The 27,939-nt window shown below is 41.0% G+C and overlaps 4 protein-coding genes across 14 annotated transcripts; 3 read left to right on the top strand and 1 right to left on the bottom strand.

The window, feature by feature from the left end:
• The first annotated feature begins 12 nt into the window (after positions 1-12).
• znf593 (zinc finger protein 593) lies at positions 13-1,435 on the top strand. Its single transcript, XM_058089928.1, has 4 exons — positions 13-174; positions 394-608; positions 807-869; positions 949-1,435. Exons 2-4 carry the CDS (start codon positions 409-411, stop codon positions 1,073-1,075), a joined length of 390 nt encoding a protein of 129 aa, XP_057945911.1. The 5' UTR covers positions 13-174; positions 394-408; the 3' UTR covers positions 1,076-1,435.
• Positions 1,436-1,708: 273 nt separating this feature from the next.
• Positions 1,709-8,810, top strand: selenon (selenoprotein N). 2 transcript variants are annotated; one of them, XM_058089910.1, is made up of 12 exons: positions 1,709-2,140; positions 2,569-2,686; positions 2,764-2,894; positions 3,410-3,622; positions 3,696-3,820; positions 3,899-4,036; positions 4,828-4,909; positions 5,003-5,191; positions 5,270-5,375; positions 6,553-6,665; positions 6,759-6,860; positions 7,931-8,810. In XM_058089910.1, exons 1-12 carry the CDS (start codon positions 1,946-1,948, stop codon positions 8,102-8,104), a joined length of 1,686 nt encoding a protein of 561 aa, XP_057945893.1. In that variant the 5' UTR covers positions 1,709-1,945; the 3' UTR covers positions 8,105-8,810. The 2 variants fall into 2 exon arrangements, with proteins under 2 accessions (XP_057945893.1, XP_057945894.1); XM_058089911.1 differs by having other exon boundaries at positions 1,711-2,122.
• An 894-nt stretch (positions 8,811-9,704) lies between these two features.
• Positions 9,705-24,999, bottom strand: si:ch211-15d5.11 (nuclear receptor coactivator 7). Of its 2 annotated transcripts, XM_058089908.1 has the most exons (17): positions 24,577-24,999; positions 22,209-22,358; positions 21,572-21,796; positions 20,257-20,465; positions 19,115-19,194; positions 17,677-17,781; positions 17,173-17,334; positions 15,804-15,935; positions 14,300-14,487; positions 13,947-14,224; positions 13,691-13,853; positions 11,957-12,146; positions 11,767-11,889; positions 10,828-10,980; positions 10,661-10,756; positions 10,428-10,501; positions 9,705-10,248 (listed from the first exon to the last, which is right to left on the bottom strand). In XM_058089908.1, the coding sequence occupies exons 3-17, from the start codon at positions 21,670-21,672 to the stop codon at positions 10,113-10,115; spliced, it is 2,190 nt and encodes a 729-aa protein (XP_057945891.1). In that variant the 5' UTR covers positions 21,673-21,796; positions 22,209-22,358; positions 24,577-24,999; the 3' UTR covers positions 9,705-10,112. The 2 variants fall into 2 exon arrangements, with proteins under 2 accessions (XP_057945891.1, XP_057945892.1); XM_058089909.1 differs by lacking the exon at positions 24,577-24,999 and having other exon boundaries at positions 21,572-21,712; positions 22,209-22,559.
• On the top strand, positions 22,362-27,920 carry mtfr1l (mitochondrial fission regulator 1-like). 9 transcript variants are annotated; one of them, XM_058089919.1, is made up of 9 exons: positions 22,377-22,504; positions 22,732-22,833; positions 23,336-23,483; positions 23,573-23,680; positions 23,752-23,861; positions 23,987-24,198; positions 24,662-25,037; positions 26,468-26,611; positions 26,702-27,920. In XM_058089919.1, exons 3-8 carry the CDS (start codon positions 23,469-23,471, stop codon positions 26,583-26,585), a joined length of 939 nt encoding a protein of 312 aa, XP_057945902.1. In that variant the 5' UTR covers positions 22,377-22,504; positions 22,732-22,833; positions 23,336-23,468; the 3' UTR covers positions 26,586-26,611; positions 26,702-27,920. The 9 variants fall into 9 exon arrangements, with proteins under 9 accessions (XP_057945905.1, XP_057945904.1, XP_057945908.1 ...); XM_058089924.1 differs by having other exon boundaries at positions 22,732-22,800; XM_058089920.1 differs by having other exon boundaries at positions 22,407-22,425.
• Positions 27,921-27,939: the final 19 nt, after the last annotated feature.

Below are 27,939 nucleotides of genomic sequence, written 5' to 3' on the forward strand. Positions count from 1 at the left end.
TATAGAGGTGGTGGGGATTCTTTTTCTTTCATTTTAGAGTAATCGATGTAATTATTTTCGTTTTGCTACCGGTGTTTGGTGGCCTCTTCTGGAAGTTAGTGGTACTGAACACTCACGTCCCTTTCTCTTGACCCGGAAGTTGATTGATCTTTCCGGGCTGTACACATGTGAGAGGTAAGCAAACGTGATACGATGGAAGCAAGTAGAAAAGGAGTTGTATTGAAACAATAAAACGTTACTGGGCGTTTTTTGTGTGTTATGGTGTTATAAATCAGCTGCCACCATCTCGCGTTGTTTGGAAACTTGAAGGATGACGTGTTTTTAATTTTACAGCTACTATAACCCTTAATAGCTTCCAATCACATCTGCTCACTTTCTACATCATCATTACAGCCCTTCAAGTCTACCATGGGGAAGTCAAAACAAACAAGAAACCACAATAATGGCAGAAAGAAGAACATTGCAAAGACGTGGAAGACCAAGCGCAGGACCAAAGACTTGGATCAGATCCATTCAGACATGAAACCAGAGACTGCAGCCAAACTGCTTAATCAGGAAGTGGACTATGATGTGACAGGATGCGCCCAGCACTACTGTTTACACTGCGCGTAAGTATACTACTATTGATACAGCTTGTGGAAGGTTCTGTTTAATTTGGCTGATGAGAAAATGTACAGTGACCCGTTGCATTTATTTACTTACTGCACAGAGTATGTAAGGTTTATTTAGGTGAGGCTTTGATTTTACTAATCCATATTCATAGTAATTATATTTTTTACACTTATTAAACATTTCCCATCTTGCAGGAGATATTTTGTGGATATGAAATCTTTGAAAGACCACTTCAAGAGTAAAGTCCACAAGAAACGGTAAGGCACAGTGAATGAAACCGGTGAATGTGTACATTCAAATAATAACAATGGTATTTCGGACTCTTTCTTTAACCAGTTTGAAAGAGCTCAGGGAAGAACCCTACACCCAGGAAGAGGCGGAAAGAGCAGCAGGGATGGGCTCTTATATCCCTCCCAAAACAGTGGAGGTGAAGACGCAAGATGTGGAAGAAGACATGAGCTGAAAGCAGCATGAACTGACACATGGATAAAAAAACAACTTCTACAGGACTCAATTTTTTTCTGCCACTATCATCTATTTGCAGCCAGTTGTTGCAAAAAGTGCCTAATAATCAGGCACATATCATATAATCCTGGATTATATACATTGTTGCTCATGTAAGTAAATATGGAGAAAACTATGTGGAATGCTAATAAACCCAGATTGCTTTTACACAGATAACAAGAAATTGATAAACCTGTGTTGTCTGTGACACATTTGATTAATATACTGACTCAAGTGACGGATGAATATTGGGATTGTATCCTGGTGTCCACACAGCTATCTTTGATAATACTGTAAAATGAAACACAATACACTGAAAGTGTTCGTGTTTCTTTCCAGAGCTAAACGTCAGACAACCAAAAGATTATATCTAACTGAATCCAATAGCCCACCCAACTGGCAAGCTAACGTATAATTTAAGTAACTTTGCAGAGATTCCTGTGGTGACAAAAACTGAAATACCCTTCCCCTTTAATGGCAATGTAAATGCCAGACTATTTAAAGTTAAATGCTGTGGTAACATGTTTCCGTTTACCACGATAAAAAATAAAACTGCTTTGCGAAAAGGGGGGTATTTCCCTGATTTCCGGGTTGTTGTGGGTTCACTTGATATATTCAACGAGCCCCTCCATGGTTGAGTCGCTTATTAGCTAGCGGTACTCAGCGAACTCAAAACAGCAGGAAAGGACGCTCCTCTCAGGCGTCCGAGATAACACAACAGCCGGTAGTTAGCACATATTTGATGAGCTCGACATTAAATGAACCGTGTGGGAGCCTTTTTCTGGACGAATATGCCTTCGTGTAAATAGAAGCGACACGGAGCTCGAGGATGGCGGCAGATGTGGATAAAAAGACCCGCTACGAGGATGGGAAGAACAGGCAGCAGAGTCGGGGCTCTGAATTGTGGAGGTCCACACGCATGTGGACCCTGCTCCTGGTCCTTGCTGTTCCACTTGTAGCTTGGGGCGTCAAGTATTATCAAGATGCACAGCTCCTGAGGCGTAATGTAAGATTTAACGTCAAAGTAAGCTAAAGGAAAATGTATTTATCTGCTATATTTAACGTGTACCTAGTGCAAAGTAAATACTGTGCACATTTAAATGCACCTTAGTCAGTTTCCACCCCAAAAATGCACACATCTGCTATTTCTCCAGCTCATTGTGGGTTTACAAGCAGCCTGGGTGTGTCTTCAGTAGTTCCAGCTGTTAAAACCTATGTTGTTTGGTCTTTAGTGGACCTCAAATTTGCCCCCCCCCCCCCTCGTCCCAGTCATCCATTGTCTAGCTGGCAGTCAGCATCTGTCTGGAACTGACTGGATGGAACGCATGCAAGGAATCTCTGGCCTCCAGGCAAATCTCCACTATTTGTACAGTTGTGCAAAATGAGTTGCAGTGTGCCTGACCCAAAAAGCACACACAATAGCTTGTCTAATGGTTATGCCCTCCCTGTTAGGAAGAAAGCGTGCAAACTCTGGGTCCTGAGGGGCTTTTTCTCTTTTCCTCCTTGGACACCAACCACGATCTCTATCTCAGCCCAGAGGAGTTTAAACCAATTGTGGAGAAACTTACAGGTAAATCAGGATTAACTCTTCTGTTATATCTTGTAATGATTGATGACAGGCAGCACTGTCTCACTCCCTTTCCACAGGGATTACTCCTCCAGAGGACATTGAGGAGAATGTGATTGAAGACCACAATGGAGAGACTCTAACATTGGAGGCCAAAATGGAGCCTCTGCTTATGGACTCGATGACAAAAAGCAAGGATGGCTTCCTTGGGGTAAAATAATCACTAACTCAGTCAGTTATCATAATCTACTTGAATATTTTGACTGATATGACCCCAGTTACTACAAAAAAAAAAAAGATTAAATACGATTCGGAAACTGTGCACTGTAATTTGACACGTTTATAAATGTAGTACAAGCTAATTCAGTGTGTGTTTACCGAAGTAAGTACACACATAAAATAAAATCCTCATAGATTAAGGTAATACAGTATTTAGGAATGTCTGATATTGACTTTTTTTTCCTCCAAAAAACAATTTATTATATTATACTTCCCATAATCCTACAATACAATATGTACTGAAAATGAACTAGCTTGACTTAAAAATTCACATTTATACGTTTATATTATTTAAAGATAAAACTTATACATTTTTGAGGCTTAAAATGTTATTTTATCACATTGCGCAAAAAGATATCCATTACAATTAATCGATATGAATCAAGGAAGCAGGAATCTTACTGATGATTGAAGGTGTGTTTACAAGGAGCATGTATGTTCTTGCAGGTCTCCCACAGCTGCCTGAGTGGTCTGCGCTCATGGAAGAGTCCAACCGTGCCTTCCTCGTCCTTCTTCGCTAGCCAGTTCAGGGTCTTCCTCCCACCTAAGGGCAAGATGGAGGTTGGGGACACGTGGTGGGTGATCCCCAGTGAGCTCAACATCTTCACGGGGTACCTGTCCAACAATCGCTACCACCCTCCTATACCTAAGGGCAAAGAGGTAAAAAAAAAAAAAAAAAAAAAAAGAGTTCCCAGAATGAATGTTATATTCTTCTATTCTTCTCCCGCTTCAGGTTTTCATCCACTCGCTGCTGAGTATGTTTCACCCCCGACCCTTTATCAAGTCACGCTTTGCACCTCAGGGCACTGTTGCATGCATTCGTGCCAGCAACGACTTTTATTTCGACATCGTATTCAGGTGAAGAGACACCTTAGACCTCCAAAATTTGACCTTTAAACCTGAGCTACTCCAGCCTATTCGTGCAAATGTTTACAGGATCCACGCAGAGTTTCAGCTCAACGACGTCCCAAACTTTCCCTTTTGGTTCACGCCGGGCCAATTCACCGGTAACGTTGTGATCTCTAAAGACGCCTCTCATGTGCGACACTTCCACCTCTACGTCCCCAGTGACAGGTAAAAATTCTAAACTGTACTAACATGCTGAGTAGCACCTTGACTAACACTACAAAGTGTCTTTACTTTGACTGGTCCTGTAACAGGTTGAGTAAATACAAGAACGTGAAATGTTGGACGCACCTTTGCACTGACTAACATGATAAAGTGTCTCTTTACTTTTGACTGGTACTGTAACAGCCTGAGTGGCGTACAGGACAATCAAACATTCGGTTGTACCTTCTCATCGACTAATTTGAGTCTCTTTTACTTTTTACTGCTATCATGTGCGATTTCGGCCTGTTAGCACAACACTTCCCTTACGAAAAGAAAATATATTTATCAATATGTTACTTTAAATATTTTGTATTATATTATAATATATTATTTTTCCATTATATTTTCCAATACATTATATATTATAAATACATGGAATAATATATTTTTGTACATATACAATATATTATATATTCATGTAATTGCAGAATATACAAATGATTGCCGCTTTCAATATATTGAAATATATTAAATCCAAATATATAATATATGAGTTTATATATCCCAAATTATTTGCAATTTTATATATGTAAAAATATAGTCCTTTTTTGGTCTTGATCGCAAGATATTTTTTATATGTATCAATATATACACATATATGATCTATGCATGTATTGCACTATATTGGAAAATATAAACATAAGATCCCATATATGGAAGTATATTTCCTAATACATTGCATTATATTTGCCAATATACTGCAATATATTTTTTTCCATAAGGGTTCTAGTGGAACTTGTCTGTCTTTGGCACAGGTCTCTGAACGTGGACATGGAGTGGCTGTACGGTGCCAGCGAGAGCAGCAACATGGAGGTGGACATTGGGTACCTACCGCAGGTAAGCGCTGCAGAGAAGCCTTTTGGAGCCTCTTTTGTCTTCTTGTTAGCATGACATTACTGCATATGTCTCACCCCTACCTGTGTGTTACAGCTGGAACTGCAGTCCACTGGCCCGTCGACTCCCTCCATCATCACGGACGAGGAGGGCAACATCATTGACAGCCGAGGCGGCAACACTGAACCCATCCAGTTCATCTTTGAGGACATCAACTGGACCACAGAGATCAATCGTCAAGAAGCCGCACATCGCCTGGAGGTCACCCTTTACCCTTTCAAGAAGGTAAACACAACGTTATCTACAGTACGTGAGCTACAGTCAACATACGAGACTTGAACGGATTCTCCAATGTGACCACAGGTGTCCTACTTGCCTTTTTCTGAGGCCTTCCAGCGAGCCGAGGCAGAGAAAAAGTTGGTGCACTCAATTCTGCTTTGGGGAGCATTAGACGACCAGTCCTGCTGAGGTGAGGGTACTGGATAAAAACGCACTGCATTGTGGATGGCATTCCTATACTGATAACAGCCCATAGTAGAATAGAATGCAAACAAAATACTGGCACGTCATACAAAGTTACTCAATTTATTCACCTCCATTCTGGCTTCCCAAAGTGGGGTACACAAATGTAAATTCAATTCCTTATTGATTTCTGTACTGTTCATAATTATGTATATGTGTGCACATCATGCAAACATGCATGTTAGGTTAATTGGCGACTGTTATATGTGCCCTGTGATTGGTTTGCGACCAGTCCAGGGTGTACCCGCCTCTCGCCCAAAGACAGCTGGGATAGGCTCTAGCATACCTGCGACCCTAGTGAGGATAAGCAGTATAGAAAATGGATGGATGGATGTTTCATTATGCTTTTTAATTGTGCAGAGTGGGGGTACATGACTTCATGTCAAAAGTTAGGGAGCCACTGACGTCCATCATAAGCTTAAGTGTTTGTGTTACAGTGGTTATTATTATCATTATTATTATTATTAATTTTGGCTGCATGACGACCAAGTGGTTAGCGTGCAGGCCACACAGCTAGGAAACCCAAGTTCAATTCCACCCTCGGCCATCTCTGTGTAGAGTTTGCATGTTCTCCCCGTGCATGCGTGGGTTTTCTCCGGGTACTCCGGTTTCCTCCCACATTCCAAAAACATGCTAGGTTAATTGGTGACTCAAAATTGTCCACAGGTATGAATGTGAGTGTGAATGGTTGTTTGTCTATATGTGCCCTGTGATTGGCTGGCGACCAGTCCAGGGTGTACCCCACCTCTCGCCCGAAGACAGCTGGGATAGGCTCCAGCACCCCCGCGACCCTCGTAAGGACAAGCGGCAGAGAATGAATGAATGAATGATTAGTTTCACACTTGTACGACCGGTACAAAAATGTTACTTGAAAAATTCCTGCATCATTTTAGAGAGGTGGCAACAGTTTATCGCTGAAATATATAATTGAGAAATTTTCTATGTAAAAAATCGTCCCAATAAGACTGGATGTTGATCAGCACAACATCGGGGGCTTCCTACGATATGCTGTGGTGTCAATGGAGCGACAGCCTATTTTGAGAATTGACATGCAGGTTTTAGAGAATTACTATTTGCTAGTTGATGGATCCATGACATGTCCGTGCCTCTCTTTCTGTCTGCAGGTTCCGGGCGAACTCTCCGGGAAACAGTCTTGGAAAGTTCGCCCGTACTGGCTCTGCTCAACCAGAGCTTTGTGAGCAGCTGGTCTCTGGTCAAAGAGCTGGAGAACATGCAGGTGAGAATACAAGCAAAAGAAGAAAACAGATGATTTTAATAAAGCTATGCTTTCACTACATTATAATTCAATACGTTTGTTTCTCCAATCCAGGCTGATGAGCGTAGCCCCGCACTGAGTGAAAAAGCTCGCTTGCACCTTGAGAAGTACGCGTTCCCCGTGGAGATGATGGTTGCACTCCCAAATGGAACTATTGTAAGTCATCTTCCACCCTTATTAAGTACTTAGGACAATTCAAGCTGCAGCATATAGGACTACCCGTAAATGTACAAATGTGTACATTTGTATTGGAGCGTCTGGAGTGAAGTTTTGCCATTTACACATTCCTGTCAGTAGAGGGCACCACTCAAACAAGCAAGTGGAGATACTAACGCATCATATGGAATTTATTTATGACAATTTTATACTCATTAGCAACAGCGATGATACAAACGTCATTTTTAGACATTTCCTGTCACCACTACTTGGCGTTTGTGGCACATTCTTCATGTCTGCCATCACATACAAGACGTTTGGGTTTCGAGTTGACCTCATAGGCTGAGTTATTTGAGTTTGTCGCCACACTCCACCCACATGTTATGGCAACAAGTCACTTAGTATCACCCATTTGGTAGCAAAAATAATATTCAACATGGCATCCTCTAAACAAAATGGCTGACTTCCTGTGTTTTTGAAAGCATGGCTGTTTTGAGATTACATAATAGTCGTCTTTTGCCACACTGTGGTTCAAATTTCACAGCCTCGCCCACATGGTTTTTCAAACATATTAATGTCATTAATGTCGGCCCATTATTACAAAAAAATTTGCATATTTTTTGCTTGAATCAATCATTTTCATAAATGAACTAAAATACCAGAGTAACCCATTAAGAAGGTGCTATCTAATTGTGAATGTCGTATACTACAATGGCCACAAGGTGTCAGTAATTGCGGTGAGACAGGCTTTTATTGCATGGAGCACATGTTTTATTTATGTATAATTTAGTCAGATTATATCTATCTTTATATGAATGTAAAGGTATTATTTCATGCCTGGAGGGCTGTAATGGTGTTAAAAACGTATTTAGAAGATAGTAAACACGTTTTCAGTGTCAGAACTATGAAAATAATTTTCCACTTTTTTCTTGTATTAATTCCAGGGGACGCTATTGAGTAAAATTTGAGGTATTTTCCCCAGGATATTCTCAAAAAAGTTGAGAATTTTGTGGGCATTTTAAGCCGATTCATTTGGCCTAAAGGGAAATCTTTCTTCTGCTTTTCTTTAGGTCCATCACATCAATGCTAACTTCTTCCTGGACCAGACGGCCATGAAGCCTGATGAAGAGGCAGAGGGAACCACTTTCAGCTTCTCTGGAGGGTTTGAGGATCCCTCGACATCCACTTACATTAGCTTCCTGAAGGAGGGCCTGGAGAGGGCCAAGCAGTACCTGGCACAATAGCGCGTCATTCCTGTGGCTATTGAACTGGGATAGGAAAAAGCCTCCTATATCCAAGTATTCATTTGGGTTACTATTATACAAGCACACATACAGTAAATGAGGCGCTATGAGCTTTTCAGTGTATCTCACGCACCATACCACCTCTGTCCTACTGTGTCACCCAGTGGCGGTCCAGCCTCCTCCGGGGCGTCTCAGCCGTTTGTGATGGTTCTGCCTGAAAGCTCTCCCTCGGGCCGGGCAGCGCCTGATGATGATGTTGCTGAGGCGGCGTCCTGGAGGAAACGCCCGCTTACGTCCAATCTCTGGGGGACAGAATCAGCAGCAGGAAATGTCTTTTTAATCGGGTTGGCGGTGCACAAACAAGAGCGTTAAATGTCGGAAGGTCGACCTTGAGAGCTCAGTGCAATTCACACAAGTGAATGTTTAATTAGAGGTCTCAGGGCCAACATTCGTTGACCTGGAGGACAATACACTACACCAAAGAATGCTTGTTATAATGTACAAGATGATTTTCACTCACTTGCAACAAGCTGCCTGCTTCAGTTCAAGGTCAAACTAGCTGTTGTCTTTTATCCTGTTACAAAAAAACATGACAACTGAAATCTATGACAATTCTAAATTAGATCATTTGACATGAAACACTGTGATTCTGTTTGATTCTGGGGTTTTTTGTACAGCACAAAATAAAGTTGTTTTTTTTTGTACACGTAACGTGTGATCTATGAAGCAACACACTGTAATCATTTTAGTTTTCCAGAGAGGGCTACATAAAAATAAAAGGATGCAAGGCCCACTTTGATATTTTACAAAGTACGACGTGCTAAGAAATTTTATATAGTTGAAGAAAAAAATGCATCTCAGCGTTGTGATATACAGGTAGGTGGAAAAAGCCTATTAGAAGAATAAATGGGTTTTCATTTTGCAAAATGTTTTTCATTCAGTTTTTTCATTAATATTTCAAATCTATGCTACTTGAATTGCATTTTTATGCAATTCTTTGCAGTTCTCAAAACTGCAACTTTTTTTGTTAGAATGCAACCACTAAATATTTTTTTTTATTTATCATATTTCAACATTAAAAAATGTCCTTTTTCTTTAATATTTCAGCTTTATGCTACTAAAATTAGGTTTTTCCTCATAATATCTTGAAAAATGATGAATTTTCTCTTACAGCTCTTCCTCTTGCAGTATTTGGATTTTATTCTTAAAACCTCTGAGGTCAAATATTTTCAACTTTTGCTGTTGGTTATCTTGTTAAAATTATTTTTACAATGTGTTGCACACTGCAGTTTGGAAACCTGTGTAGCACACATATTGGAGTGGACACCACATTAGGTACAGCTGAGAGATCCAATCCAAGAATTTTAGTAGAGAGGTTCATTTAATGTTGATAATGTGGTTGGATATATATTGGAGTTCTATGAGAATATTTGGGAGTATTTCCTTGCTAATAAGCAGCATTGGTACCTAATGTTATGGCCAGCAAGTCTACATTTATTTTAGGAATTCATACACAATAATATACCCTTAAAAGGTAGCAAGTGACCAATTAGAGCACTTGATCAGGCTATAGCCACAAATGACAACGGGATCTACTGTATATATGGTACATATGATTACCAATTGACAGGCTTTATTTGTATACACATCTACTGTATTGATTGACAAGCTGTCAAGAAGGCATCACTAGCATACATAATACTCTGTATGCTAAATATAATGCTATCCGTGAGTGTCTTCGCTAACTTTCTTTCTACAGGGCTGGGGATGAGGATGCAGAGCTGTTCACATGATAAATGATGACATCATCACTGATTCACAAATGAAGACAAGTGCAAAAGTCTCTCGTATTCACAGGAATGAATCACCCATTAAAACTTCCCTTCAGGCAGGAAGCGAGCGCTCCAAAGTCCAAGTCGTCAAAGTCTGTGTAAATGACCCGACTGGTACAATGTGGAATCACAGCCATGCTCGTTCAGTCCAACGCCACTGGGACTCTCTCTCTCTCTCAGCTGAATGTCCACACTTCCAGCTCCATGATTCGGAAGTCGTCGGTTTCCGAGAGGGAACAGTTATTAAAGGTGTAACAGGGGCTGCTGCGGCCCAGATACAGATTCTCATCCACCCACAGACCAAAGTGGCCGCTGTAGAGAAAGATGATTACACAGATCCAGTAGTAGAAAATTCATAATCATGCTAAATATTATCCATGTAACAATAGTATTAATTATTGTGTAGTATATTGTATTGGTATAGGCTTGATATGTACATCTTTGTACTGAAAGTGTGCAGATAAAAAGTACTTTTTGTATAGAAATCTTACCTTCCTCCACCAATGGCAAAAGAGTCCAGGTCCCCTTTAATGAAAAAGGAGTTCTCTCCAGTCCACCTGAAGCACTGTAGACAGAGGGACACTATAAGTATTTTTGTGAGTGACAGGAAGAAAAGCGCAAAGTCGCGACAACCACTGATGATGGTCAATACAGTCCATCAATACATCCCACAACATTCGCCGAGCATCACTTCTTGCCTTCTGGTGCTAAGTTCGACACTGACCTTGAAGCGCGGATGCAACATGAAGAGAAAAGTTTCCCCCGTGCCGTAAAATGCCTCACTGAGCCTCAGCGGGTGCGACAGGAATGCGCCGAATATCTAAAGGAAGGAAAGGTCGTCATAAGGAGACCTTGAAGAACAAGCACCAGATAAGTTCTTATAAACTTTACCTCATCCAGCGCATCCTTGATGACGACGAGCGCCGGCGAATCGGTAGCGCTCATTTTTCGGTAAAGGGACTTGAGGCTGGCGCCATGGCGAGACATACTGTACACCAACTGCCAGGTATGACCCACCGTCTTGGGTGGCAGCTCCTTGCATAGCTTTCAAGAAAATGGACAATGATTTATGGCCTTTTATGACCGGAAGCCCCCTTCCCTGTTAGAGCCGTTTTGGTCGATAGTGGCCATGTTTCCTGACCAGGTCAGACTTCTAAGCCTGTATACCAATGTTGGTGTTAAGTGATAAACAAAAAAAAATTACCAAATATGCCAGCATAATAGGCCCCACCCAACCACAAAAAACAATGATTTATGAATTAATATTCATTCATTTTCTAACACTTATCCTCACAAGGGTCGCGGGGATGCTGGAGCCTATCCCAGCTGTCTTCGGGCGAGAGGCGGGGTACACCCTGGACTGGTCGCCAGCAAATCACAGGGCACATATAGACAAACAACCATTCACACTCACATTCATACCTATGGACAATTTGGAGTCACCAATTAACCTAGCATGTTTTTGGAATGTGGGAGGAAACCGGAGTAAACCCACCCATGCACGGGGAGAACATGCAAACTCCACATAGAGATGGCCGATGGTGGAATTGAACTCGGGTTTCCTAGCTGTGAGGCCTGCGCGCTAACCACTCTTTCACTGTGCAGCCGTTACACAACAAAGTATTAACATAGTTAATAAATTAACTATCATAGTAACCTGAACCCTGTTAAACACCATCAGGATGAAATATGTGCTCTCAACTGCCCAATGTCGGCCATATTTGACCTCAAGCATGCTGAATGGAACAAATGGAGATAATTTGCAAACATTGTGTACAACTACAGTACTCTATAAGTGACAAAAAAGTCAAGTCCGTGTGCTTCACTGACCTCTCTGACATGTGAAGCTTCCAAAATGTGGCTGCTCTCTACAATATTCTGTAGTCCTTCAGGGTCCTTGTCTGCAGTGAGCAGGGCTGGCTTGTCCCCACCGCTGTCCTCCATCAACACCATCTACAATCGAACACGTCCACAAGGTCAAAAAAGTCCTTCAAAGATTCTTCACAAACAAACTTCTCACCTCCCAGTCATCTCCTGAACTATGCTGTTTCTGTAACACGTCCTCCTCCTCTTCCTCCACCTCATCCTCCTCGTCTTTGTCCTCCACCAGTACAAACTCCTCTTCGTGGCGATCCCCTTCCTGTTCTCCACCCTTGAGTAGACACAAGTCTGGTCGCCGCTGCTTAAGGAAGGCGTACAGCTCGTCGGAGCTAGCAGAAGGAGGAAAGAAAGCAGCCATTCAGGAATGTCTGAACGGACAAACAAGGCCGGCAGTTGCGTCACCAAAGATGGCCAACCACGGGGTAAATCGACAACCTGGCTCTTGGTAATCTCATAAATGTTAAACCTTGACATTTCAAGTAGATTATGCTACAATGTCACCTAGCATCATGACATAAAGGTAAGGAACAAAATGATGGACAAAAAGATGTTTACTAGAAAGAATGCATGTTTTTGTAATGTGATGTTAGCAATACTAGCCATCAAGCATGATGACAGTGAAAATCAGTATATCGGTAACATCGTTATTCTTCCGAGCCATCCATATCTTCAACTTCCGTGCACATTTTGTGATGTTAGGTCATATTTAACAAGAAGAGAGGATGTTCATTCATCTGCCAGATGGGTGGGAACCACAAAAAAACTAAATTTTTAGTTCTTGCAGGAGTGAGATCCCACTTCTGATACCAGCTTCATCATATTATCTCCTACATCTTGAGATGGGACCTATTTATTCTCCACATTGTTATTTATTATTACATGGGAGCCAGGAAACGACATTTCGTTGGCAATTTCACTCCTGTGTTATTGTGCAATGACAATAAAGAAAGTCTATGTCTATGTCTATTACCAACATTCTAGTCCTGCTCAAGGGTCTGTCTATGCAGGCCACAGAAGGCCTCATGACGAACCATCCCACTTCTGACACCATTTGTCACAGCAATATTTGGCGTAGTATGTCTAACTGTTCAGGCATAGCTCCCATTCCACTGATTCTAGTGGATTATCGATTTCTGGAGTCTTTCACCTAAAGGGTCCGCATGTCCCAAATGTTAGCCATTCCACTTCTGACACCATTTATCACATAACTCTAAAGGAGTAGTAGCCAGCCAGAAACCTGTCCACCATGAAGGGAAATTATACGAAAAGCTAGTACAGTGGAAATAGCTTAAGTCAGTCCTGTTTATGTTGACAGCCAATTTACTGTATGTCAACCAACCCATCACATCATGGTCCACTGTGTTCTAAAAATGACCCAGCTAATGTGGACATAGAGTATATAGTTGACCGCTTTAAAAAAATGGGAGAACCAAAGGGCTCATTTCTATTTAAAAAATTGTTCCATTTATGTATTATGTTTATGTATTGTAGCACTGTTAACGTCATCATCATGGTTAAGCAGCTTGAAACTACAACAGCAACATAACTACTGCCTAGTAACACAGCATTAACAGTGACTTCCTGTTCAGTGTAAAGTCAGCGTCAAGATAAAAGCATTAAAGTATTAACAGGCATTCTACCACAGCAACTAACAAACTGCACCCATTTTTGCACAACATTTGCACAATATGAAAACTTTTCGAATGAAATTAAATTAGCGCAGCAGCTCTGCTAGATTAAAGGATAGACCATCTTATGGAAATAGAAGAGTAAAAATTTAAATATGCATAAATGGAGGAGACATTGTTAAACTGCCACAGGTTCAAAAACGGGTTCCACTCTAAGCGGACTTGAAGGGAGTATTAAACTGTACCTCTCCTGCGAGAGGGCAAGCCAAGCTTCCCTTCTCGCTGCAGTGGTTTGGTTCATCCCAAACTGAAAGCCTCCGGCACTTTTTGTCTTTCCTGCAGGCGACTGAACCCGCAGACGCACAAACATGACACTTCCTGGACTTTCTGCCGAGGACCTTCCAGGCACTGGAAATTTACAAACAGAGAGTATTTATTATTTATGAAAAAAATGTATTCACACACACACACACACACACACACACAAGACCATTTAGGTACCTGTAGTTGGACTATCCACTGACTCTACACTCTTGACTTGATTTGTCAAATCTGGAGCTCCACAGCAGAAGGTGGCCGCCATGCCGAGAGGTCCTCCAGATGCTTCTGACGACGCCTCATTCTGGCTGCTACCAACCTCCTCCGACACTCTAGTAGTTGTCTTATTTCCTACAGCCTCTTCTTTAAGACTCAAACTGGACAAAGCTGCAAGTGTCAAAGCTGAACCTGATTCCCTCTTGCTAGTTTTTAGCTTTTGGAACATTTTCTTCCCTCTTCTCCTAAAAAACATATAAAAAAAATTGCATTAAACTCTGATGGTGTTCAAAAAACTTGCAGTGTTTTGGAGGAGTGACCTCTTCTGGGAGTGGTGGGTGAAGTGAACGTGTGAGATGTCCGAGAAGAGAGAGAGAGACGCCAGATTGTCCACAGAGCATGAAAGGACGTACTCCTCACAGCCGTGTTCCTTCACCAGGGAATGCGTCTTGCACGGATCAAAGAAGATCTTGTTTGTCGTGACCAGGAGGATACCTGAAACCACACCCTAAACAAGAACAAAGAACATTAGTCTACAGTGGAACCTCAATAATGAATAACCAGATTTTTCAGGGGGAAGAAAATCTTATGGCGAACTGCCATGAGAGAAGATTTGGACTTATATTGACTGACATTCAAAGTCCAAGCACAGGAGGCACTGGAGTGAAGAAAAAGCTGACTCTAATATAAGAATCACACAGTCACTTTTAAATACTAGCCTACAGTTGTCCCTCGTTTAATGGGTTCCAGACCTGATTGCGATAAGTCAATTTCTGTGAAGTAGGATTCTATATCATATTTTATATATATATATATATCATATCATATCATAATAAATCATATTTATTTATTTAACAACCCAATACAATACACTCATATGTGACTTTACTCATCTGTATACACCAGTCATTATTTGCACTATGACCCATTTATCATTGCACTAAAATGAATATATCTGCAATATGTCTGCTCCTACATCTGCTCCTGTGCAATACTATGTGTATATTTTGGATGTCTTGTATATATCTTGTTAAATTGTCTTTTTTACTGTACTTTTATATAATTTTTTTTTTAACTTGACTACTGCACTGAAAAGAGAAGCTCTCCAATCTCGTTGTACATCTTGTATAATGACAATAAAGGCCATTCCATTCCATTCCATATATTAATAAGTATTTTCATAGTTAGAGCAAAGTTTCTGGATTTCTAAATACGATTTTCCCCATTATTAGGGTCCTGTAGACACCTTTACACTCCCATTATTCTTTGTTTACAACGCATTGCTCAAATGTTATGCACAGTCTGCGGGATCACTGCAGGGACACAAGAGACAACTGGCACTAGCATAGCAAGCTACCGAGCTAACTACGTAGCCTTTCCAATTTACTTTTTATAAACTTAAGAAAGTGTTTCAAAGAGTGGGGTAGAAGGACAAAATAAGAAGCCAAAAATGTACCACTTCCACATGTAATGGGAAGAGAACTGGGAGGAGAACTGTTGTGTCAGTCATGCCAAGCAGCATGAAGGTAATCGGCATGTAACATTACTGACGGCAATGGCCAGAATACTACATATAACAATATTTTTTGACTGGTAATAGTCAACAGCCATTTATTATGTAATTTTCAAGTGCGAGGGAGCGATGTTCGAACCAGAATATAGCGAGGGACGACTGTAAATGGACTTTCACTTGTATAGCGCTCTTCTACCTTCAAGGTACTCTACGCACATAAGAAACGAAAGACAAAAAGCGATGATCTACTGTATTCCCAATAGGAAATATTGCTGTGTAGATGTGTACTTGTGAGTTTTCATCATCCTCACCTTGCGGTCAGTGATGTGGCGGCAGAACAATTTTAGATAAGGCGTGGCATCTGGCCCTTCCCCCTCACAGCATTCAGGTGGAAGAGCCAAAAGGCAAAGCTGTCCATCAGGCATCGGTACCGCCTCCACATCCTGTTTGCATCAACAAGACATTGCTCTGTGAATCCTCTGACATCTTCAAACAGCCACTTAGACACACACCACACAACATTTTACATTAGCAGGTTCATAGCATGCTTAACATGAATGGGACAATTTGGCAAAACATGCACCCCTACTACCCCTGCTACTTGTGTTATTAGTTTTCAATTATTCTTATTCGTGTTTTTATTAGTGTATTAGTGTTAGTTGACCATTTGTCTCATGATTACAAAACCTTGAGTATATCCGTATTACATGTATTCCAATACATTTTGAACACAACCCATAGGGGGTGCCACAAATGAAATTTACAGTCAGGTGAAAAAAAATTACTAAATTATGTCAGACAACCACAATATATCATTCATTCATTCATTCATTCATTTCCTACCACTTTTTTCCTCACGAGGGTCGCGGGGGTGCTGGAACCTATCCCAGCTGTCTTTGGGTGAGAGGCGGGGTACACCCTGGACTGGTGGCCAGCCAATCACAGGGCACATATAGACAAACAACCATTCACACTCACATTCATACCTATTGACAATTTGGAGTCACCAATTAACCTAGCATGTTTTTGGAATTTGGGAGGAAATTGAACCCTGGTCTCCTAGCTGCGAGATCTGCGCGCTAACCACTCGTCCGCCGTGCCGCCCTCACAATATATCAGACACCTTCAATAGGCAAATGAATGATCGTACAATTAACACTACAGTGCTACCTATTGGCCAAGTTGTTAAACTTCAGTTTACACACTTTTAAGTATTAAGACCGTAAACAAACATTGGGTCCAAGCATATTTAACTTATTTTGTGAAACATTTCAAATTAAAGTAAAGTCTACATTTCAATCACATTTTATTTTTTATTTCAATTTAACTTTACAAAGAGTATCTACTGTCAATGTCCAAATATTTGTGGTGTATTTTGGTCAATGAAAACGTGTCTGACTCAACCTGACGGTAGCACATAAATATATCATACGTATCCACATAAGTCATACAAGTTTCTGCTTATTCGTGTCATTTATCACATGGTATTTTTCAGTGTAATCATTTCCCTCACGCCGATGATCACTTCATATAAGCTGTAATGCAATAAAACAAACAAATGCAGTCAGACCTGCAAATCCTCCCGAAACATATTATAAAAGGTCAAAAGACATCTTATGAAATGTAAATAGTTAAGCAAGCATATTTGCAATATGACATATGGAAAAAAATACTATTTACCAGTAATTTGTCGTACTCTGCTTCTGGCAAGGGTGACTGAGCCGGAGCTGAGAGGAGATTAAAAGTCTCTGGATCCATCTTCTCTTTACCATGACAATCCAAATGCGCTTCAGGTGATCCTTGCTCAGTAGAGGTGCTCTTTCCTGCTCCAACCTGCTCCTGCTGCTTCCAGACAGAGGCCATGTTAGGAGGACTGACACCGACTACAACCCAGCAACGGCATAGTACTTCCTCTTTTCTGCCTGCATTTCTCTTCCCTCCCGCCTCCTCCTCTCTTTGTTTGTAGTCAAATCTGAGGCACCCGTGACAAGCAACACTTGTGTGACACTGTTTAACACATCCAAGTGACCAGAAATAGAGAGAATCTATATGGTGTACATCCAGACTTTAAAGTCATGGGTTCATATGAGCGCATGCAGCTGCATACGTGTTGCTTTGCATGACAAATCATGTCACCACCAAGAACAACAACATGTGTATCATGTGACAAGAGCTGAGTCGTACCTCTGTGTGGACCAGCGTAGCACACAAAGGTGATGATTGAGACGAGGAATGGGGAGCTGTATCACTGCTGCTGACGTGCGATGAGATGCTAAACACTGACTTATCCTGTGTGGGGTGGGAAAAAACAGCATTAGGAATATCTAGATAGAAAGATACATTTAAATAATGTAATAATAATAATAATGTGGCTGCATTGAACAATGGCTAATAGTTAAATAAGTCACACAGATATAGGGGGATAATAATAAATATAGCAACTTCTGACTTAAAAGATGGAAGCCGCACACATTTCAGGTTCAACCACGTCCATTCCGGGTTTATGCCCCGCCCACTCAGAGTACAGATACGGATTCAGATAATTTAGATGTGTGATGTGATACAGATTGTGGCGTACTCGCTCATCCCTACTTTAAAGCCTGTGGCTTACACAGTGATGTGGCTAATTATTGGCTAAAAAGAACTACAGTTCCCATGATGCTTATAGTGCAGCTTCAGCAAATACTGAATTGGATGCTAACATCCTGTTTTGAAGTCATATGCAGCAATCGTGTTTCGATATGACAAATCCTAAGTATGATCAAGTGTAGAGAATTACTACAGCCTCTGTTTGGACTGCAGCAGATGTTGACCTCCGATGAAAAAAAGACGTCTCATCATTGGAACTAACGAGTGATGCTGGCAACATTGAATGGATGCAATACTGCAAGGTTTATAGTGTGTCAAAAAATCCACTATCACCTATGAGTTTCAAAAAGGCTGACCAACTGCATGATGAAGCTGAAGGGTCAAGCTGAAGGGCTAATTTGAAAGAAAGAGAGACTGACAAAGTGTGTGATGAAGGAATTATGAGGCCGATTAATTCCTTTTCTGGTAGGCTACTGTTTAAGCAGCCATATTACACGCACTGTTCAGTGCTTATACTGTAGTGCTTATATTCACCTCCTATACTGTATCCCGGTGTACTCTATACTCTGTGTAGGTTGTGCAAAAGTACCTAATGGTTTGTCCTGTGGGTGTGTAATCAGTGTATAACGAAAAGGACCCATTTATCAATTTTAAAAAGGCAGAAAGACATAGCTACGTTTCCGTGCAAAGTTCAACGCAGATCAGCCGAGTCGCACAAAACATGGTTTGTCTTAAAGACACAGAGAACACATAAATGATTCACCTTCAAGAGCTTGGCATTCAAATCAAAACCAGCATACCTTAGAATAACTTTGAGATATATTCCTCCAGTTGTATTTGTTGTAGAGGCTTTGAAACAGATCCAGTTTACCCATGTTGAATCAAACACTCAGCTCTGAACTTTAGACCTTCTTTCTTTATCAGTCCACAAGCGTATCATGCTCTAATTAGCATACCATAAGCTTTGCACACATATAAGAAAGTGTGCAAATGTGACAAACGTGAAACAGTCAGACAACCATCCGTAACTGACCGTGCAGTTTTTGCCATCATGTGAAGTATGTCGGCCTGTTTGCTCTTGTTTCACGGCAGCGTTCACATCCCATGAGGTTCCTGTGAGGGGGAACCAAATTATCATCATAATCCATTCATAATTCATTAAAACATTTGGACCGTTATACATTAATTTTTTTTGTAACACTTATTCCAAAAGATGGAGCAACTTCAACGAAGGACAAAAAGTAAGTGAGAACAACATTTGTTCCTTTTACATTTTGATATTAACAGTGGTTACCTTATTTTTACACTTGCATGACAGTTAATGGTGTTGTAACGTTAATAAAATGCACCTGTATAGGCTTTTTCCCCTTAAAGATTAATAATGTTAATTTTTACTTCCATTACTTCCTACAAATGTTTACCATCAACAGTGGTTAGCGTCCTTTTACAAATATAAATATATTAAAATATTTTTAAACTGGTTTATGATGCCAACAGATTATTTCTATTTTCATTATTTGTTCTGGGAATAAAAAAATAAATACAAATCTAAACAACAGTTTTTAAAATATTTTTTTAAAAATATTAACGCACTCCCAAGGACTTCCAGATACGTAGGTCCGCGTCTGTACTGAGTGCAGGCAATCTGTAGCCCATATAAGGAAGTCTGGATCACATTTACGTCATTAGAACTCAATCTTAGAAAAAAACTCTGTAAAACCAGATTTCTATTTTCGTTATTTCCTTCAAGATTTTTTTTTCATGTGAACAACAGTGTTTTGTCATTTTTGTGTGTTTTACTATTAATTGGTTAGCTTCTTATTACCCTTGCATGACAGTTAATAATGCTACATTGTAAACAAAGTGCGTCCCCTGTACAGTCAATACAGGTTTTAGGATTGTTTGTATTTCCATTAATTCCTATGAGGAGAATTGTTTCAAAACACAAACATTTACTATCAACAGTGGTTAACTTATTTTTACACTTGTGTGACAATTAATGTTAAAATGTGACTTTAAAAAAGGGTTTGTTTCAAAATGCAGTTATATTGTTTTAACATTTTACATGGTTAACTATTTTTAAACTTATACAACTGTTAAGAATGTTAAAATGTTACTTAAACCATTGCCTGTGCAAGACTTTATGAAGGCATCCTTCTACCAAAAAGGCAGTACCTTGTAGGTAATACTGTCGCAGTATAGGGTTTCTGATGTGAGGGATGTGGTCCAGAGGTCGACCAAGGTGGGGTTGGTACTGATGATGATAGTACCGTTGGTTGCTGGCTAAAGGGTCCTGTAAACCTCGGGCCTGAGGTTGAGTGTCCCAGGACCGCTTAGCAAACTGTGGCGGCTGAGAGACACCGGGAGGCAACTTGGAGCCCAGCCTAAAGACCAAAAACAATGAAAAAGGACAGTAGATATTCATCCTATATGTGCTTTGAGATCAAGGTCCAAGGTCAAGATTACATCAAACATGGATGTGCATACACAAATAGCATACAAATACAGTACAACCCCTGTCTATTATATATTCACAAATGTCTGTCTCTGTTTGAAATTGGAAATTGAAAGTTAAATAAGCGCAGAAGGAAAAGAGTGCTGCAGCTACAAATCCAGCAAATGGTGCTGTTTCACACGTCATGCACTGTATGCATGTACTAGTTGTTTCTTAATGTGGAAAACTCCATTTTAAATGCATCTAATAAATGTGAGAGGCATCAAAACTTCTTTTTTTAATGTGCATTTCCTTTACATGTGTTTTTTTTTTTGCTACTCACGGGTAATGTGTGATTCCTGAGAACCACCCTGGTTGTACTCAAAATGCTAGCATATACGTGCTACAGATATCCTCAATGACTTATATGGACATTAGTTGCCAAGTCCCACCTGTGCTCCTGCAAAGACATTTTGCTTGATGGCAAGCGTATTTTTCAACCAATCTTACCGACATTTTACACACACATGTGCTTGTCAATCCCCTAAAGGTGTCCAAATTTTGTTGTGATTTTGCTAAAGACCCTCAAGGTACAAGGGTGTTTGTAGAGCATGTGAGAAATTTCAAGTCAATCTGACTTATGAGGTTAAACATTAGGCTTTAGGTCACTTTGTTCAACTGTATTTGTTTCCACGATAAGAATAAGTTTCCACCATATGAAATAAATTGTGTGATGCTTTCAGGTTTGAAGTACAATACTGCATTTAAAATGATTTCTTTGTAGCGCGGCTGTATGAAAGAGCTCCATAATCAGCTGGATAACATTCTGTGGTGAAAACGAGCATATTTGCACTGAAAAAAGCATTCTTGTTCATGCTCTAATCTGGCACAACTCATTCATTGTGTCGCCTTAAATCTCCCTCCTCTATTCACATAAACAGCCACGAGTGAATGGCTGAATTGCGGCACATTTATATAAAACTGGAAGGCAAAAGGCAGCCAAGCGTGTCACATGTTGTGCTTTTATATCCTTGCCAAGTATTCTCGCATACTGACCTGGACTTAACATTGCCAAAGTAGCTGGTCCGGGTCTTGTCCCTCTGAGGCTTGTGGTCCGTGGACCCGACAATGTCCATTCTCCTCACAGACTGAGCCATTCTCTCTGTCTTTAGTTTGATGCTGGCTGCTGCCTTGGTGCTGGTGATAAAGGGATGAGGGGCTCAATTGGCATCTTTCCTCCTTTTATTCCCCATGACTGTCTTTTGGCACACTTTACAGCATCTGCAGTGCAATATAAGGCAGAAACTTAGCCATGGTGCAGAGGGGTCGGGTTGCATACATGTATGGATTTCTGCAGACAGCAAAGTGATCTTAGTAGACTAATGGAGTCAGTTGTCCAATCCAATCAACATTTCAATCTGCCATTTCTACAACTAGCATAAAGGCCTGCATCCTTCCGGGTGGTGATTTGTTTGTTTATCTAATGGATTCCCCTAGCACGCTTAACAAGTCAATCACATTAATACAAATAGTCATAGTGTGCTTCCTGGAAGTGCTACTGTCCGTGCATTCGTCGCTAAAGAGGAAGTACAATAATGGGCAGTTTATCCACAAAGTAGCAATGGCTGAACGAATACAGTAGTTACTACGCAGATGAACTACTAATGTTAGTGGTGAAAGAGGCTTCACTTACCGGTCACTCGACCAGGGATGCAGGAGGGCGCCGTCCTCTCATTGCAGTGTTATGATATCATTGTAAGACAGGTCAACACTGAAGCTCCGCCCAGTGATTAATTCCCCCACCATGAATCTGAGCCACTTCCGCTCCAGCAGTGGCGACATCCTGTAAAGGCGGAAATAGTTGGGGGAGACACATCTTGACTCTTTCAACTCTCTCTATATATGCGTTTGTAGGGTCCTTTTTGCTTTTTAGTCCCACGTATTTTGTGCTTAAATCATTATTGGCATAATACCGACACTTTAGCCAAGGTAGTTATGTATTCGTTCTGCAGGAAGGGCTTTTATTGGTTGTTTGTGTGCAACTTTTACCGTATAGACTTACTTCAATACATTTTTAAAGGATTGTAATTGGCCATTCATTTGAATAATCCTACAGTAAAATGTTAACTGTGTATAGAAATTTGAAAAATATCTGCATTGTGCAATATTCATTTCAAGCTTTGGGGCGCTGTGATACAAAACTCAACCCCATACAGGTCAACTGTTTCCGGTTTCCGCTGAAGAACGTCAACAGTGAAAGACGAAGAGGAGAAATATCTTCACTGGTATAATTCAGCACGCCCAATCTTTAATTTGCTGTAAGATGTACAGTTTTATTATTTTTGTGTATTTTAAGTGCAAACGAAGCGAAGTGCGAATTGTGTTGAACGTACTTGAGGGTCACGGTCGGTGCTACCTAAGCTAACGCCTGGCCTTATGTGTTTGTTTGAAACCGTTAGCCGCCGGTGCTAATAATCATACCGCCGCTATTGACTAATGAGCTCAAGCATAATCTCGTACATCATTTCGCAGAAAGCATGGACATAATGTGTTTTTAATTTCAATCGGTGTTGTCACGACTTGAAAAGGTTAGATTATCTTGTCTCATTGCACTAGGAATTAATTCAGGCCAAAGCAGGCACACAATCTTTGATTTCGTCATAACAAGCGTTACAATTCAATAGCCAAATCCTTTATTTACATTAAACCATCGTTATTTGACATCGTTATTTTTATTTGAGCCATTTCATCAAATTTATTGGTAAAGTTTATGGCTAAAGCGGTGACGTGATCAGTCTTTTTGTCTTGTCTCCCCAGCAGATGCTCTGTCTAATCTCTAATTTACATCTCAAGAGTGAGTTGTCAGATTAACGTGGCATCTGTTCAGTGAACTGTTCAGTCTTGAGCCACTACAGCACCATAGCATTGGTGCTCCCTGCACTGAGCCATCACCATGGAAACGGACACAGTAAGACAGCATTCTGGCCAATTTTTAAGGCAATATCAATTAACAGTGACATTTTCTAGAGCTACGTAATTGTCTTTCATTTGTTACAGGATGTCATACCTATCTGGCAGAACAAGCCTCATGGGTCCACTCGAAGTGTTGTCAGAAGAATAGGCTCAACTCTTCCACTTAGACCTCCGCAAAGAGCATGTTTTCAGGTATGATTCCCAAATAGTTCAAATCTAAAATGTTTTAATACCATGTGATTAATTTAGTCTGTATGCATCAGGAACTGCCAGGTCTACCGTCTCTTCGCCCTATGGATGGCCCCATGGTTCCCACCTTAGCAGATATCGCCTGGATTGTTGCGGATGAAGAGGAGACGTATGCAAGAGTGCGGTAAAGAGACCGTCCACCCTGAAATTTTAACACAATTGCTACTTTGTGAATTGGGGCGATCGTACCAGTGAAAGTGAGCATTAGGTAGGACAGAGAGTCGTGTTTAATTACACTTGTCCTTCCAGGAGTGATTCTCGCCCTCTTAAGCACGAATGGAGGCCCACGCCTCTACTGGTGCTCCACAGGAACTCATCCGTGCCCAACTTCCGGCGTGAAGGCAAACGAGTGGAAGGACTGAAGAAGCCCGGGGTGACGGCGCTCAACCGCACCACCGCCCTTCAGGATGAGCTGAGCAGGCTCAGAGCGCAGATCGCAAAGATTGTGGCTGGTGATACTGGTAAGTCCACCATACAGTCATGGTCAGGACTGTTGATACCTCAAGTGAAACGTGCCGATTCTCTTAGAGCCCGTTAATGCTAAGATGTGTCTTGGCATCAATTTGTGAGTCAGTAGCTAAAGATAATCTACTGGGCTTTGGCTTGTTTACACATGTGGTACCTGGCACAGGTTTTGTTTGGAACATTTTGTTAGGTACGGAGGGTTAATCTAATAAGATCTGGTTCTGAATAAGCTTTTATAATATGTTTTTAACAATATGTTTATGGTTGTAGTTTGCAGTGATGTGCAACTGCATTGCATGACACTGAGAGGTACCTGAGTGGGCATAATATCACAAATACCTCAGTACAATGCAGTCCAGTTGGTAAATGAATACCTCTCTCAAAAGCGCTGTGTGCAGCTCTTGTTGTGGATCTTCTTGTAATCCAGCGGTGGATTGTTGTATTCTTGGTTTATTACAGGCTCCAACCCCTTAACTCCTGACCTTCTTTCCCCTGACGACACCACTATGAGCTTCTCCATGGCACCTTTCGAGACTGCCCCTTACCAACCAGCCGCCACGGCCGCAGCCTCCTTTGTCATCAGCGACGTCACCGAAGAGGAGGAGGAAGAAGAAGACGACGAGGACAAGGACATGGTCTCTATGGTATCAGAGCTGGTCCCCGACCCAATGGCACCAGTGTCGATGACGGCGTCGGCAACATTTGACCTGGACAGGCCCAGCATGGACTACCGCGAAGCGGAGGAGGACACAGTGTCGCTGTCCAAGTCCACCAGCTTTGCAGATGTTATGGACATCCTGAAAGACATGAACCGCATGAAGATGAGCAAGGACAGGTACATTTCAGTTCATTTACAGCTGTATTCAAATACCTTCAACATCTGTTGACATAGGTGTGACTCGGATCTTATACGTCATTATTCTGAAAATTAACTCCAAAGTCACTCACACCCTACACAGAACACACAAAAGACATACCAAATACAGTATAAAACACTGAATAAAAGAATTAAATGGGACCTATTATGCTTTCCCACATTTCTGACCTATAAATGTAGTTAGAATGTTGTATTCTCGTGTTAAACAAAGTTTCAGATAATGAGGTTGGCGCATTTGGAAGTAAGCTCTGAAAGAAGTTTGGGATGGCTCAAAAAGCTCGGTTTCAGAGGATGGTCCAATACTGGCTGTTTGTGATGTCACAGATTGTCGGGCTTCTTTATATGGGTGTGCACTGTACGCCAGATACTGTCTGCCCTCCTCCCAAGCTCTGCTCCTGTTTATGTCTCCCAGAAAGTGTTTTTTGGGGTGTTAGGGAAAACAATAGCCATAGAACAGGAAATAGCAGCAAACGTGACAACTTTATAGGCGTTGATAATAAACAGAGATTTATCTTTTTTAAATGTCTGCCTTCAAAGGGGGTCTATTATGCTTTTCCCACTTTTCTGACCTATAAATGTAGTTAGATTGTTGTATTCACTTGTTAAACGATGCCAACATTTTAGATAATGAGGTTTGCGCATTTGGAAGTGAGACCTGAAAGAAGTTTGGGATGGCTCAAAACGTTTGGTTTGAAAAGGCATGGTAAATCTGTTGCGTTGTGACATCACAGAGGGACAGACTTCCTTATATATAAGCTCTCTGCCCTCCATGCGCTACTCCGCTGTTTACTTGCTAGGAATGTCAACGCCGCATTTGTTTTCAACTTAACATACAGCCATATGAATGTGTTGGATCCCGAATCCGATCCGAAAGTAGAGACTGGACAGTGTCAGGAAAAAAAGGCTACTTCAAGACATCTTGATTTAGCATTTCAGCGCGTTTCTGCAGCATCGGTAATGTGGTCATTACACGTTTTTTGTGGGACTATCAGTGTTTAAAAAAAAAAAAAAAACACTGATTGTGGTGGGAAATCTCTGGTAGCAACCTGTATGCACACGCTATTACGCTACACAGACAACCGCTTTTGTTCCATTACTTCCACAAAATAATCAGTTAGGACACTGATAAATTGTTACTTACTGCTTGCTCTTCTGACTCTTCGACACGACCAAGTACTGTTGGAAAGGCACTGGTCTTCAGCAAGTTTGTCAGCTAGTCCAGCCTCATACTGACCCGTGTTCGGTCAGTGTGAAATGCCGCTGACCGATAAAAATGTTATCGGTAACTCCAACCACTTTTGCCTGATTGTTTTCCTTGTTAGAAATTGTAAACAAATGTAGTTTTCCCTCATCGTCCGTCAGTCACAGCTTGTTTTCATGCATATCAGGTACAACAGAGGCTGCACATCCTTAAGAGAGGAGGACTCGGCTTCTCTGATCTCAGAAGCACTGAGGAAAAAGTTTGTCCTGAAGGATGAAGACACTTTGTCCATGAAGCGGAAGTAGCCTGCCTTCCCACCTTTATCCTCCATGTAAGGCATGTTTTCATCCATGTTGTATACAAACTAATGTTGTCCACATACTTAGCTGTTCTTTCTCCTTCTCCCTCTGGTTATTTTTAGGCCTTTCCCATGAACTATCATGGACCACAACCTTGCTCCTCAGAACTCAGTGCAGTAGCGGCCTGCCAGAGTTAGAAAGAACAAACAGAAAACAAATGTTAACTTTGAGAACTGTATCACATAATATATTTATCTTTTTTTACATTTCAGTGTGTGTTCACAACGGACTGGTTTATCTGAGGATTGACTAAACGGCCCTTTAAGAAGCGTTTTTACCCCTCCAGCTTTGAGAAGGAGCCTTTTTGCATTTTGTTGAAGGGTTTATAATTGGGAATTTCAGTTCTGTACCATACTTGAAAATGACAACACCACGGGCATGTGCTGCATCTCGTGTTAACACAAGCTATATTAAGATTTGAAAAGTGTGATAACTTTAGACTGCGTGTATGCAACAGAGTTAAGCTTGTGCCGGCCTATGACGTGAAGAAAGGTGAGCTGTGCGTGTGTTTTTTCATCACTTTGTACAGGAACCTGCGAATTGTGACTACCAATATTCCTGATGACGCCTTACCGCACGTTTGTTGCCTGATTTTACTCCCCGTACTGTGCCATGGCTTTTCATTTTATGAGCCCACCCCTCGTTGCCTAACATTTTGAGTTGTCAATTTATCACTTTTGTCATTAAGCAAAACTAGCATCTCTACATTTACCTTTGTCCTTCTTAAAAGTCTCCTTTTTCAGTCATTGGCTTGCTTAATGTTGGAAAGACATGGTGAATTCCACCTTTCCACGGATGTTGTTTTTACCTCGTAGGGTTGAACCCAACCCTGCATTGTATCACATGTAAGGTTTTCTTTTGTCACGTAAGGATTTGTAAATAAAGTTGGACAGATGTTTTGAAGCCATGTCAATTAATGGCTAGTTGCCACAAGGAGGCAGTGTTACTCAAGTTCCCAGTTAAAACGATCTGTTCCCTTTCCAAATTAAGAGATCACCAACTGAGCCAAACGCTTATTTCAAAGATCATTAACATACCGTTCCCTCTTTTGTTTCCCCAAATGATGCTGTCCCTAAGTGAGCCAGTGTCTATTTTCTGAGTGAGTCCTTGGCCTACTTCACCCACACCATTGTCTGTGGAGGCTTTCATTAATTAGACTTGCTGTCAAAATTAGGTTCAGGTTAAATATAGACAAGGACGGCACACTTTCCTCCGATGAGACTGGTTTAGTCAATGGACTGATGTACTACTTTTGTATTATTAAATGGCCTAACTTGATCACCTCTGCTTTACTGTGTTG

The sequence above is a fragment of the Doryrhamphus excisus genome, chromosome 13, assembly GCF_030265055.1.
Source record: "Doryrhamphus excisus isolate RoL2022-K1 chromosome 13, RoL_Dexc_1.0, whole genome shotgun sequence".
Lineage (NCBI taxonomy): Eukaryota > Metazoa > Chordata > Actinopteri > Syngnathiformes > Syngnathidae > Doryrhamphus > Doryrhamphus excisus.

Bases quoted from the DNA above. Each gene is read 5' to 3' on its own strand.
- znf593 (XM_058089928.1), top strand. From the start codon at position 409: ATGGGGAAGTCAAAACAAACAAGAAACCACAATAATGGCAGAAAGAAG. The intron at 609-806 runs GTAAGTATACTA...CCCATCTTGCAG, and splicing joins CACTACTGTTTACACTGCGC to GAGATATTTTGTGGATATGA. The intron at 870-948 runs GTAAGGCACAGT...TTCTTTAACCAG, and splicing joins AGTAAAGTCCACAAGAAACG to TTTGAAAGAGCTCAGGGAAG.
- si:ch211-15d5.11 (XM_058089908.1), bottom strand. From the start codon at position 21,672: ATGGCTCAGTCTGTGAGGAGAATGGACATTGTCGGGTCCACGGACCAC. The intron at 20,466-21,571 runs GTCAGTATGCGA...TTTGGTCTTTAG, and splicing joins TTTGGCAATGTTAAGTCCAG to GCTGGGCTCCAAGTTGCCTC. The intron at 17,782-19,114 runs GTCAGTTACGGA...CACCCCACACAG, and splicing joins ATGATGGCAAAAACTGCACG to GATAAGTCAGTGTTTAGCAT.
- mtfr1l (XM_058089922.1), top strand. The intron at 24,199-24,661 runs GTAAGTCCACCA...GGTTTATTACAG, and splicing joins GATTGTGGCTGGTGATACTG to GCTCCAACCCCTTAACTCCT. The intron at 25,038-26,467 runs GTACATTTCAGT...CATGCATATCAG, and splicing joins ATGAAGATGAGCAAGGACAG to GTACAACAGAGGCTGCACAT.